This window comes from Oreochromis aureus, linkage group 23 (assembly GCF_013358895.1).
Source record: "Oreochromis aureus strain Israel breed Guangdong linkage group 23, ZZ_aureus, whole genome shotgun sequence".
Taxonomy (NCBI): domain Eukaryota; kingdom Metazoa; phylum Chordata; class Actinopteri; order Cichliformes; family Cichlidae; genus Oreochromis; species Oreochromis aureus.
The window spans coordinates 19,964,819-19,979,105 of NC_052963.1; the positions used below are offsets into that span (position 1 = coordinate 19,964,819).

Here is a 14,287-nt window from a genome sequence, read left to right on the forward strand (position 1 = left end):
TAACTGCAAAAAGATGAAAAGCATAAAAATTAAAACAAATTATTTAAATTCCAGATTTCAAGTGAAATTTAATGAAACAGTTTTTTAAACGAATCAGGGGTTTGGACCTCAAAGGGCAACAAACGCGTTGCAACTGGACAAAAGTGGCGTGGCTGCAGTTGAACACTGACCTTTGACATCGCTGAGACTGGCCCCAGACACCCCTTCACTGAGGTCGATGAGCGTCCCCTCAGACTTACATCGAGGCAGGATGTGGTTGTTGTTAGTCACTCTGATGATTCGATGGGCAGCCATGGCCGGTACTTAAAAAAAAAAATGTTGGCTCATCGGCAGCTTTTCAACTGAATGGGAAACAAACACATAAAGGATTTAGTGACTGGATGGGAGCACCCACCCAATTATAAACATTCAAGAACACTCACTTAGGCATTCAAGCAAATCTGGTGCAACTTCCAGAAGCAATGCTAATTTTCTACATCAGTAGCATAGTCAAAGGTCAAAGCTGCAGGAGCAGAAAATAAGGCTGGCACAGAAATGAGCCCCTGCATGAACAGGGAGTGTTTTTCTGAATCAATGCAATGAGCAAGTGTGTTGAAGTCGGGGAGAAACAGAGATGTGATTCATGAGAACAATTGAAAAGCAATAAAGAAATAAATCCAAAAGAGATTTAAGTTCTGAGTCACAGTGGCAGTGAGGAAGGTCAGGAACATATTGTAAAGAACAAGGGAAGCTCACTTTTATTTCTTCGCAGGAATAACAGAGTGTAGAAAACTCTTTGTATGCTATACCACCTCTATCACTTCCAAATCCTCAAAACTTTGCAACAAGAAACAGTAGAAACTTCTAAAAGCGAGTTAAACTACAAAAAGAACACACAAATCCAAAGACAAAGAAAAAAAATATGTTGACAAATACAGTATAAGGCCACAGGTATTTAGATATCCTTTATGTGATAGCTGATTGCTTGATATCAAAACCATGGATGTAAAAACCTTTTCCAACCCAGATTTAAATCTAGACCCTTTACATGACACAAACAGATGGCTCAACATTTTGAATAAACACTGCAAACTTATTGTCCCCTTAGCAACCAACTCAACAGGCTCATTGACTTGCTTGGAGATATGTTTCCCCTGCCCATCTTTATTAAATGAAATGAGACAAGTAATCTAAAAAACTGAAATGGTGTAATGCACATTTATACAATTGAAATGACTATAGAGAATATTAATACCAAGTGTGCATGTGTATAATATGATCTGGAGTCCTTTAGACGTAGAATTTAAGGAGAAAGTAAATCAATCTGTTACTGTATATTAGGAGTCTTGCTGACCAGTCATACAGCCACAACCAAAAGAATGAGATCACCGATACTTCACAGATATGAGTGGCAATATTAGCTTCCTTCAAGCTTTCCCTCAGAGTTACGGTGAGGAGCTCAACCATTTGAGAGGGCTCAGAGTAGAGTCCCTACTCCAATACACTAAAAAAAGCCAGCTGAGTCGGTTTGAGTATCTGACTAAATTAATCCTGAGTGCTTCCTGAGTTGAGGTGAGCCCTTGGCCAGCTTGGGATTGCCTCAATTCCCCTTCAGAAGAACGAGAGGAGGCCAGGGAGAGGGAAGGCGGGGCCTCTTTGCTGATACAGCTACCCACGTGACCTGGACATTAATAAGTGGTAGAAAATGGACGGAAGAGTTTCACAGCTAGCTAGTACTTAGCATCCAAGAAACTGTAGTCATCACACTAGCCAGAAACTACAGCTTATGTTGTGGGCTAAAGGTAGTGGCTGGCCAGCCAAGACTGAGTTTTTCTACACCAAACTACTGCAGCTTCAGGTCCATATTCACATTGTAATATAACATTACAAAACCTCTGATTAAATCGATGCGACCCCCCGCGACCTTTAAATGCATAAGCGGCACAGAATGGATGGATGGATGATAATAAAACAACATTGTAAACTGAAGGGTCTGTTATGTACTGGTGGCATCATTTAGTATTGAGAATGTCTAAAATATACCTGCATTCAATCCTGTTCTGAGACAAAACCACAAAAATGCAGAAAAACTACAAAGACTGATTTAATTATCAAATATTTGGACAGTTCTGTTCACATACTTCAGGACATGTAGCATGTTTGAACATACAGAATTACATCTGGTAGAAATGTAAAAAATTGCGGGCCAATCTCAGAGGCTGTTTGCACTTACTCCACTGATTACAGTGCTTATTTTATATCTCAGATCATATCAAGCAAGTTACCAATTTCCTTGTCAGAAGTGAGCTGTGATTAAATTTGAAAAACACACACAGGCAACAGAGGACTATAATCTGATTAGAGAGGCGGCAAGAAATTGTTTTGCAGCAAAAACGTCCCACGAGACTTTGTTATTCCGGCAGGACGTGGCGAGCGGCGACAGTGGGGACATTTGCATTTGCACACTAATGATGCCATTTTAATCTGATTAAAGCAACACAGACTGCAGGAGGAGCCATGAAAATGCCTTTCAATGATTGTCATTATTAGAGCTGTAATGTGTGCAGGTGGATTTCCATGCAGCTCATTTTCATAAACTACTGCTTTGCAGCTTTCACTCACAACTAAGGACAACACAGCAAATTAGCTGCAGTATTATTAGTAGCTACTGACATGCATTAGTGAGAGTACACCAGCTTTTTGCTTCCTCTGAGCAGCTGCTCAGAACTTCCTCCAAAACAGTGCCAACCAAAAAGAGTGTTGGAAGAGGTTCCTGAGAGGGCTCAATACTAGTTTTGGAGGACAAAATTGTTGGTTTAAAACATAAAACTTCTTCTAAATCATAATTTCTTCTGAAAACTGTCTTCCCTCTCATCACGCAGCATCAAAGCTGGTAAACTGAAAGAAAACCAAAAGCAAAACATAAAAAACTGAGCTTCATCTGGGTTGGAGGTTAATCCTCAGTGTAAAATTGTGATATTCAGAACTTTAGTGTATCTGTGCACACTGAATACTTTGTCTAAGGTCCCTACTCCTTTTGAAATTATTGTATTTTCAACTATGTGAAAATCTCAGCTCTCTTTGAACATGTCTGGCATTGACGATTATTGTTACATGCCGTTATTGTATAACCTTCCACTGAGGCAGTATTCAGATGAAGCTGAGGTGGATTTGATGGACTCATCAGGGGCTTGCTCGACTAAATCAACCTGCAGCCATTGTTCAGCTGTCAGAAACATGGCTGTGTCTCAGTTTTTCGCTGAACACCCCTGACTAAGCAGTAATTTGATAGCAGGAAGCATCAGAATTAAGAGAATGAGTCGGAATTCAGAATATTATTCTAAGCAAAGAGGGGTGTTTTCAGCGTCAGATTATGACTAGTTTCTAAATCAGGGACTGTGAGGAGCTCTAAAGCACAAGGGGGGAACCAGCCATTACCAACTACACCCTATGATAAGGATCTCCCAAATGGTGTGCTTTGAGCCAAATACAGCTGTGCCAGAGTCTCCTGCCTCAACCAATTTTGATATACCACTGCAAAAAAAGGCAAGGAATTAACCAGTTTCTAGTATTTTAAAAATCCTTTCAAGGGGAAGTCCAGCTAAACCTAGACTGTTTGCAGTTACAGCATGGTGGGACTTATTAAAGTGTGACACATCAATGGCGCTGATTGACAGTGAGGAGGAATGAACACTTCTGTGGAGTAAACCACGACTAACCACCAGTGCACAAGTCCCACCACCTAAAGCAAGGAGAAAAACTGGTAGCAGATGGTGATGCAACCTCTGTCTCGTGACATCAGCAGCTCTCAGACCATGGAGGAAGTTGCCAAACAAGCTGAAAAGGCACTTGCAAAGTAAAAATTCCCGTGTGGAAAAATGTATTTTAAAGAGAGCTAGATCCCACCCCAGAGGCAGATATGCCATTTGTGAACAGTGTGAAAGTGTTGGATTAGGTGATGGAGGCAAGGTAAATTGTTTTAATTGTTGATTTAGTGACTGAATGTAGAGTGTATAATTCAAAAAACCTATGAAGCACTTTGGTCAACTGAGGCTGCCAAAATAAACATGCGGAGGTATCCGCTGTGGCGACCCCTTATGGCAAGGGAGCAGCCGACAGTAGCATACTACAGCTCATTGCGACTTGGTTTTGGGTTTTCCATTAGGTGATAGTACCTGGTACCAGGTCCTTTTTTATTGAGTTATGACATAGACTCCTTCACAAAAATCAAACCCATCAATTTTGAAACCCGGTAACAAGGGAAATGGCTACACAAAAGCCAACATCGTGGTCTCTCAGTCTGATGAAAAACCAAACACCTAGTAGGAGGTATACTATCATCTCCATTTTTGTGTTGTGTTTGTGTTGCATATAAATGACGTCATTAGACTTTTGGTGTTGTTATAACAATCCTGTGCATATTTAGGTGGCACACAATTGTAATGGAAAACGACTGAAACCAAGTCGAGTTGAGCCGAACCGAATAGGTTCCAGTGAAAAAGAGGCTTTAGTATGCTCCCTGAAACCTGATCTGACCTGAGGCTATTTTGTGCAGATATGAATACAAGTAAGTCTTGAAATTGTGAAAATGGACCTTAGGCACCAAATTTTAAAAAACTCTGCACTAAGACAGAAAAACAAAACTATAACAAGAAGAAGACTGCCTAGTAATCTCAGAGGATAAAAAAAGCATCTCTAGCCTGATTCTCAGGAGAGAAAACAAAGCTAAACTCTTGGGGTGGGCTAAGACACGCCAGCATTTCACTGGGAATAAGGGACAAAAATCCAATTGAATACTAGAGTACAGTATAAACTGATGAAACCAAGTCAGTGATTAGTGCCAGTAAGAAGGATGAATGTAAGGAGAGGAACGAGCGAACAAAAGATATTGCAGTGTAGGGTTGGGTGATTTCAATAGTCTGATCGTCCTATTGTATTCTTTGAGGCTGCCAATACCCACCACGGTTTCTGAAGGTGGTGATGGGGGGGGTGCATTGTGTCTCCCATCTTCTATTTGGGTAGTAGCATAAAGAGCAGCAGGGCTTCTTGCATCCTCGCCACTGTCAAGGTCAAAATGTTCTCTGGTTATTCTTTTTGTGCTCAGCTCTACCACAGTGGCTCAAAGTACTCCACCTTAATGAACAATCATTTTATCTCCATTAAAGCTGAAAAAAAAAAACAACAACCAAAACTTCCTCTAGTCTTTTGGTTCATGCATGTGTTTATTATCCTTGAGTTTTTCAGCTGCTCCCTTGCAAACCTGCTGATATTTTCACATCTGCCTCTCTGGAGATTAAACAAAACTGCAGCGGAGGTGGACTCTCAGATGCGGGGTGTGCAGGGAAGAGAAAGTGGGGGAATTGCTTAATGGCTGCATATGTTCACCTGGGAGCTCCCGCTGAAAGCCGGTCAAACTCCTTTGAGGTGACATTTCATTTTCCTGAGCGTGCGGCTCATCGATAAAACCCCTCCTTCCTGCTCAAAAATGAGCACTCAGCGAGCCGGCTCGGCTGCTATCAATAACAAGCCGGCAGACAAAAATACCGTGTCCTCTCTTTGATATAATGCCACGACGATCAGTGCTAAATGCAGCGGGAGGTGAGGATGGCTCTGACAGATACAGGTGAGGGAGGGGGAGTTCACTGCAGGAGGTTCAGCTCTGAGAAAAATGGAGTGCTAAAAGCTCAAACTTTTGTCAGGGAAGAAAAAACCCCATCTAGGATCTGGTGAGGAAAATGACAAGTCATTAAAAGGACAAGAGAGAAACAAGCTTGTTTGACCGCCTCTGAGAAATGAGGAGATACAGAAATAATAACTCCAACTACAGAGAGCAAAATGATATCTCCTACTTGTGTTCTACGTCATGTTTACAGATAAATTTCCATTTCAGAGGGAGTGAAAACGCCAAAACAGCATTTTTTAGAGGCTTTGCAGTGAGCTGCCGGAGCGCTTCTTGGCCGGCCTTTGCATTGCATTCACATGCGAGTCGTCAAAATGTTTACGAGTTATCAACACATTTCGGTCAGGCTGATGGAGCGCAGGAGCGGTGGGCACATCGGGGAGTCGAAAGTTTAATTAGCCGAGAGTGGGCCGGTCCTAATCCCTGGATGAATGTAACTGTAATGACTATTTCCAGCAGCCATATGCTCACGGAGACTTTATCATTTTTCCATCATGGCTGTTTCTAATGGGCAGCACACATCTGCTGGCAGGAAAACAAAGCCTTAAACTTAACCTACAATATCTATATTTAATCTATTAACTCTGTAAGCGTTCACATAGAAGCAATGTCAGATCAAAGCAGGAGTAAAAGTCTCCTAAATCAAGATCAAGCACCCCAAAGTAAGCTCCTCACTTCCTCTTGTGCTGTAATTCTCAGAGATCAGTTTAGTAAGATGAAATAAAAACACCTTTATAGGCTTGTTAGCTAAATCTTCAAAAAGTAAACATCAGATAAAACCTCCACATTCCATTAATGTGAAAAATAAACACCTCTTTCAGCAAAAGAGTGAAGCTGGAGCCTCCAAAAACCCAGTCTGACTCGACTTTAAGCTCCACTAAATGTCAGCTCTTTCATCTGTTCTGCAGGAAACTGAGAACAGGCTCTTGGGTTTAATTCAGTGCCAACCTCGGGACGCAAACACATTAGGTCGAGTCGAGTCAAGTGGCGACCAGGCCTGCCCGAGGCGATGCAGCTTTGCTCCCAGCATGCACCAGGGGCCGTGTGTTTACACCTGCGATGTGGTCGAAGTGAAACAGCAGGAGAAATGAAGCAAGAACTCCGGGGCAAACATGTCCTTGGAAGTTTGCACGCTGCCAAATGAAATTAAAAATGAATGAGGATAACGGTCACCTCTAATTAGTGGTTTCACCTTCTCTTTCAGTTGGTTTGATTGGACAGGAGTTTAATGATTGGTCTCTGTGGGCCACCGTAGATGTTTCTAGGAGTCTGAAAGGACAGGGAATTAAAAACCCCCAAAAATGCTGATCGTAAAGACTGTATAAAGTGAAGCCAATGTGGAAGTGAATCACACTTGCAAGACATCCATTTATTTTCTGTTTTGCAAAAACTGATTCTGATTCTATTACTGGGAATAATTAAGATACTCTGGATGTTGAGTTGTTGATCCACCAGTATGGGTGGAAATGTCCCTGTCAGTCCATTTACAGTAATGCCTCGATCGTGTATATATATATGCAACTAATTGTATATTTAAACTGTTTACTTTTTATGGTGTGTGTGTGTGATTTTTCTACCTACCTACCCATGTATCAATCTGTCGATCTACCTACCAACCTATATGCAAACCTAGCTGTATGTTCATCTGTCTACCTAACTGCCTAGTTACCTGCTTATCACTCTTTCTGCATACCTACCTGCCTATCCATCTGACTATCTACCCACCTATCGGTCTATCAGCCTGTCTGCCCAACTGTCTTCTTACCTACCTGTCCATCTACCTGAGTCGCTTCTAACCACCTGTTTAAGAGTAGGATTATCTTGTAATTTAACCACATGTTAAATAATCAAATTTTTCCAAACCTGACAATGCTAAATCTACCCCTAACCCTAGATGGATCAGGGGGCATCCACACAGGAAAAGAAGTCAATGATCTTCAGCAACCTTAAGCCAAGTGGGCGGATCCTAATTTAAGCTTTTCTGAACTTCAAGGCGAGTGACTGAACTACCAATGAGACCAAAGGCTACTGTTGATTGATATATCACGGTGTGCTAAATACATCAAAGGGATCTTTTATTTATCTAAATTAATCTTCTCTTAGCTTAAAATGAGCCAGCACAACATCAATGATCAAATTAAAGGCTCAACTCTTTATTGAAAAATCTCCAAATAATATGATGACGAGGCAAATAAAGGAGTATCATGGGCAACCTTCCCTCTGGGACTTTTTCTATTTTGTAGAAAACATTTAAAACGTCTTTTCTGTTTAAGTCTGCACACAGAGAAGCACCACGTTCTGCCGACCTGCTCATTTCTGCCCCGCAGAAATAAAATAATAAATAAAAAAGCCTTCCGCTTGGCATGTGGTCAAGTACATTAGTCTGCAGCACCGCTCTGCCCTCGAATACCGCCGTTCATCACCAGAGAAATTCATCCGTAAAAATATTACAATCGCCACTCTCTCGCCCCCTCGGGATGAATTTCCAGGTAAACGAGGCCCGCTAAGTGCTCACTTTTAGTGTCACTTCCTCCTCCGCGCTGAAGGAGGTTCTTCAGCAAAAGGCTGTTTAAGAAGAAGTGGCACTTTGCACACGTCAACAGGTCAGCATCGGGGCGGCAAATCGCTTAAATTTGTGTTTTGATTGCCATAACTCACTTCCGATGTCTCGATTTCCAGCAGGAAAACAGCCAAGCGGTGCTTTACAAAGCATTAAGAGTTGAGTGATGGGGGAAAGTTATTATTCAGGGAAAATGCAAAAGGAGCTAATGGTGACATTAGCAGCATTTATAATTCCATGAAAGGAGTTTAGCCCATTTTAAAGTGATAATAGAGGATGTGCTAATGTGACAGAGCTCCATTTTTAAAAGGAAGGAGATAATGAGAATATAATTGGTTGCTTTTGGACTTTTTTCCTCACCAACCTGAAGAGCTTCAGGTGTAAAAACGTGATTATCTAACTTCAAGGCAGCAACCCGTTCCACCAGGTCATGATGACCAATTTGCAGACTATAAAAACTAAGTATGCCATGTTTTATGGTGTGGGAAGCATGAACGTGATGTCAGTTTGATCGTGATTGGTTCATGTGGCAAGGTGTGTTAACTGAGATTCAGTGGAGGAGGAAAATGAAAGGGAGGAAAAGACAGGAAATAATGAAGGAAAGGAAAGGGAAAGGACAGAGGAGGAGGATACAAAGAGGGAGTGAAGGTTTATAAGACAGAGGTGAATAAAAGGACAAAGGAGGATAGGGAGGAGAAGAGAAAGAGGACTTGAGGGAGTAAAGAGATGGATGAAGAGTGGGCAGTCAAAATCAAGTGGGAGAGGAGAGCAGGGAAATAGGATGCAGCAGGGCTGGGAAGGAACAGGAGGGGGAGAATACCAGAGGGAAAAGAAAGGGGGAAAAGGGAGAATGCAGCAAGAGAAGAGTCAGGAAAGAAGTGCAAAAGGAGGAAGATGGGTCAGGAGGATGCTGAGGCAAAAAGAGAGGAGGAGGACAAGTAGATGAACCTGAATAGGGGAAAACGGGACAAAAGGTCTCTTGCAGAAGTGTTTAACATGGAAAACACTCCTGTTAAACCTTGAAGCTGAGAGGGAGAGGATTTTGAGATTATCAGATGACCTTACTCGCAGGGCTAAAGAGGCGCTGGAGAGGGCCGTGCACGCGCATAACAGCGTGTGCACGCGTGACAATAAGCTCTAATTGCCAAATTGCCATTTCCAGTCACTTTTTACTGTGCTGCTGCTGAACTTCTCCTTTTGAACCACCACTTTAAAGACAGTATATCAAATAATAAGACAAAAAGGTCACGAAGGAAAACATGAAAATGTTGGGGGAAATAAAATAACAATAAGCACTATACACCATTAAAACAACTTATCAGACAAAATGCTATTAAATATTTGTAAAACACTATAGAAAGTCATTATGGGGGATAAATGTAAGTAAAAAGTCAGTGTGAAGCAGCGCAACTGCATTTTAAATCACCGAGAATAAATATATACAACGTGTATCATCATGCGAGTAAAGCCGAATTTGTCTCCATGCACAGTTCTGCTGAGGTAACCACTAAACTGAGCGGTTAAGTACTTTGAAACAGAGTCAGAGGCTGTGAATTCTAAAATTGATTGTAATGTGAACTGACCTCCCGGCTGGCTGGAATTCCCGTGCGCTCAGAGAACGGTCCGAGTGAAGGTGAAGAGTGGAGCTGATGGAGAGCCGCGCGACGCTTCTTCTTCTGCTTTTCACCGTTTTTTCCAGCGACATTTGCCTTAAGCAAACAATTTTTTTTTGTTTTTAAAAACGGGAAATTATTGAGAAGAAAAAGTAAGAGCTTGTTTCTAGTCCGAGAAGTTTTTAACGATGACATATAAGCTCAACTCTCTTGAACCGTCCGTCTCTGCTCCGCTCTGCCGGAGGACTGGAGACAGACGCTGGATAGGACTGGTGACGTCAGGACGAGGGGCGGGGCCATAACACATGCACATACATGCGCACATTGGATGGTTACACTAAAATAATCTATTACTTTACTAAAGCAGTCTTATGAAAATTGTTTTCGTCTGATTTGTCACATATTAAAACAGAAATGTAAAATTCACAACTAAAATGAAATTAAAAATGGAATAACAAATACAAGGTAAAAGTTTGAAACAAAAATTAAGAAATTTAATTAAAAAAATAGATTATAAAAATAACAACTGTCAAACAATAGTAGAAGAAATAGAATAAAGTAATCAAAGTATCAATAATAGTTAAAAATAAGAAAGTAAAATAATAAAATATAAAGTAAAAACTTAAATATAATGGAAAAATCTGAAATAAAAGCTAATATTTATAAATAAATATAAACTATAAACTATAAGCTACAAATAAATATTGCATTTAGAAATTAAAAATCTAAACATTATTAAATAAAAAGTTACATTTAAATTTAGAGTTAAAATGTGCAGAGTGTATACTAAACATAAAATAAAATTAATCAAATTTAGGCAAAAGTACAAAACTAAGAGGTAAAAAGGAACAAAACACATAAATTATTAGATAAAATGAAACAAAAGAAATAAGGGCAAATTTGTAATAATAAAACCCTCAAAAAGCTTAAATTGTAGTAAAATAAATTCTAAACTGTAAAATCAAAAGTCAAAATTATAAAACAAACTGTTAAAAATAGAAGATAAACAGAACTGATAAAGAGAAATGATAAAGTACAAAGAAAATAAAACGTTTTAAAAAATAATAAATAAAAAGTTTAGCTTATTGAACAAAAATTCCAAAGAAAAGGCAAAAAAAAATTAGTAATAAAATGAATAAAATTAAAAAATTGTGGAATTTTAAAAAAGTATAATATATATAATCATGAAATGAATCAGAATTATTAAATATAAATATATAAATAAATGTGGCATGCCACTTGACTAACCGTTACTATGTCCATGATACATGTGACATTAAAGGAAGCCAAGTTTCGTCTCTTTAGTTCCAACACATGTTTCAATTTTCGGTAAACAAAATGAACCTGTTGTTATTTCCATAAATAGGGAATAAAATGTCAGTTAACACAATAAAACTGTCCCAGGAGTCAGTAATGATCAGCACTGACTGGGCCTGTCTATAAATAAAGCTGAAGGGTTAATGACTCGTAGAGCAGGATGGTCCTCTGCTAATGAGCCGCAATTCATAGATGGTTTGGTGAGTGAATATTGTCAGCGAGATAAAATCCCTCTGTGGCTGCTGGGGTCTGGGTGACATTGCTAACAACATTCAGAAAAGTCAGAAAAAAATTAACTGTGCTTTAGTTCAAAAGTACAACAGAAAGAAAAACCTCAAAACCAGAGCTTGTCTAAAGACTAAATATAACAGATTAAAAGCAGAATAAAAGTGCTTTGTGAGAGTTGGTGACGTCCACTCTCTGAAAAAGCAGTATGACATCTTTAATACAGCTCCACAATTAACCTTCCCAACAATCAAATGATTTGACCTCATTGCTAAACGTGTGGTCAGCACATAGAGATGTTATACTCGAGTTGACGATGACTCAAAAAACAGAGGACAATATCTTGAAATAAGAAACCCATAGAGTAGAGAGAACATAAACATAGAGAACAACTATAAATGCAAATTAGGATTAATGTGCAATTATGAAATAAAAAATAAAATCATTATTTCTTTTAATTTAAAACTTGGTATTAAAAATGTCAAAATTATAAACTTATTAGAAGATGTTAAAATAATGAAATAAGTAAAGTAAGTAAGTAATTAAGTAAGAAATAATGAGATTATGAGAAATAGACAAATAATAATTACAAAATAGTCAAATATTTGAGGAAAAAGTCCAACTTGTAACATAAAAAGTCAAGATTCTAAATAATGACATAAATATTCAATATTATTTTTTAAAAAGAATCACAAACTTGTTACAAAAACTCATAACCATGAGTTAAAAATGTAAAGAGTCAGAGAGAAAAACATTAAAATGATAAAGAGAAAACACATTTCAAAGTCTGAATAACTGGATAAATAGTGAAGATAGCAAGGAAAAAGTCAGAATACTGACTTGAAACTGATGAGATAACACTGAGAATATGAAGAGAGATCAAATAGTGACATAACAACAGAATTATGGAAAAAATACTGATATTTTTAATAGAACTCACAAAAAAGACACAAAATCAACATTATGAAGAAAAAGTCTCATTTCTGATATATAGACAGTGAAGATAAGGGGGGATGTACACAAGAACAAAACTGGGTGAAATAATAGTCATGATTATGAAAGAAAGTAATGACATTCTCTAAATTAATACTATAGTTACAGGAAAAAGTTGTTGTTTTTTTTTTTTTTTAAATAAAAGAAAGAATCACAAAAGCAAGACTACTAAAAAGGCTAAAAGGTTGAGATTATGAAATAATGCCACAAAGAAACCAGCAGCTCCCTGTTTAATTGGAAGCAAACACTGAATGGACAATAGCAATACACCCAGAGGGGCAGCTCAGCCATGGAAACCCATGCCACGAAGCTCCTGGTGCACAGATTTAGTGCTGATGTGAATGCTGGGGGGCAATGAGTGGTTTCTAAATTCTTTCACTTTGCAATAAAACCAACTACAGCTAATTGTGGAATATCTAGGACGGAAGAAATTGATTTTATACACCTCTGGTACTCTAAACTCTTGAATTCAAAAAGTTATGGCCAATGACTTTTATCCACACAGAGCATTTTCACTATTTTCAAACTTTTTAAATCTGAATGTTGCATAGTTTGGTATGGAAACTGTTGCCCTAGACATTAGCTTGCTAATTGGGAGACAGAATAAATGCTATATAGTGATATAGCATTTGTTCTGTCTCCCAAACCTCAGTAATGTGAATCTAGTGGGGTTGAGATACTGTCAGCTATAGTCAGTCAGCAGGCAAATTAACCAGTCATAAATTAAACTATTTCAAAGCCCACTGACTGACTACTTTTAAGACTAAATCCACCATCACACACAACAGATCAAATCAAGCACCTTTACCAGTCTGAATATAAAGTGGACTGAGGAAAAAAACACAAAAAGGTCTGACTTTGATCAGAAAGCTGAGCAAACTGGACTCTCAAAGCTCGTTATGAACAGAGGAGATGAGTGGAAGTGATAAACGCCCACATGCTGCAGTGAGGTATCCTGTTGCCTCTCTGCTCCCCCTGCAGTCATGCCTGAGGGAGCTTTTAAAGGCAGCACCCAAAGTCTCCAACAAGCCCGCTAATTAGATCAACAGCTGGAGAAGGAGAAAGGGAGGAAATTAAAATGCAATGCCCCAATTAATCTCATAAAAAAAACCCATCAGATTTCTATCCACTGCCTTCACTTTATCACTCAAAGCTCAAAGCATCATATCTCTACCTTTGCACGCCATGCTAATTGCGTGAATCCATTTCACATGTGAACACGAAGGTAGAATGAATCATTGCGTTTTATTCATGAGCTCTTATCTTATTCAGTTCTCACATTCACGTCTTATTTCACAGTTTGGTCACATCCCCCCAAAAAGAAAAAGAAACAACCTGCAGGACTTTAGAAAGCATCGCTCTGTGCGTGATGAATGCTGCAGCAGCTTCAGAAACATGAAAGCGGTGTGATTTATCTGACCAAACATCGCATGCTTTCTCATTCTGCTCTGTCAGGGGCCGACGGGGGTGCGATGGATATCTGTAAGGCGAGCTATGAAGTGACTGGAGATCAATGCAAGGCTGTGATATCCATTCAGCGGGCTGAAGTCACCTTGGACCCTCACATTTCAAAAAGCATTTCTAAAAAACATTTTCAGTGTCTCAGACTGTGAATAACTGCAGTTAAATCATACAGGCTGAAGTTTTCATTTTTTTCCACATGACAAAACACATGATGCACTACAGGAGACTGAATCTGAACTGTTTTTTGAACGATGAATTATTCACGTTTATCTTTGTTTTTGTGTGTGTGTTTTCTTTTTTATTTAAATGTGCGCCCCAAAAGATTTAGAAAGTGAGAAATTTGCATTGGAAGATGACCTTGAATTGAAAGTTGTGTTTCTGTTTATGTACTACTTTTGACACTGACCAGGCAAACTTTCTCCATCTAAGAGTGCATCACCTTGGGAAACACTTTAA

The 14,287-nt window shown here is 39.0% G+C and overlaps 1 protein-coding gene across 6 annotated transcripts in view; it reads right to left on the reverse strand.

Annotated features, from left to right (window-relative positions):
• Positions 1-10,090, reverse strand: part of sh3bp4a (SH3-domain binding protein 4a) — a 36,479-nt gene extending 26,389 nt beyond the window's left edge. For all 6 annotated transcript variants that reach the window (XR_005610341.1, XR_005610342.1, XM_039607231.1 and 3 more), the window contains exons 1-2: positions 9,803-10,090; positions 171-341 (exon numbers count right to left, since the gene is read on the reverse strand). Coding sequence is in view for 4 of the 6 variants with exons in the window: in XM_039607231.1 (XP_039463165.1) it covers positions 171-294 (124 nt within the window). In the remaining 2 variants the exon portion in view is untranslated. The remainder of the gene's footprint in view (positions 1-170; positions 342-9,802) is intronic.
• Positions 10,091-14,287: the final 4,197 nt, after the last annotated feature.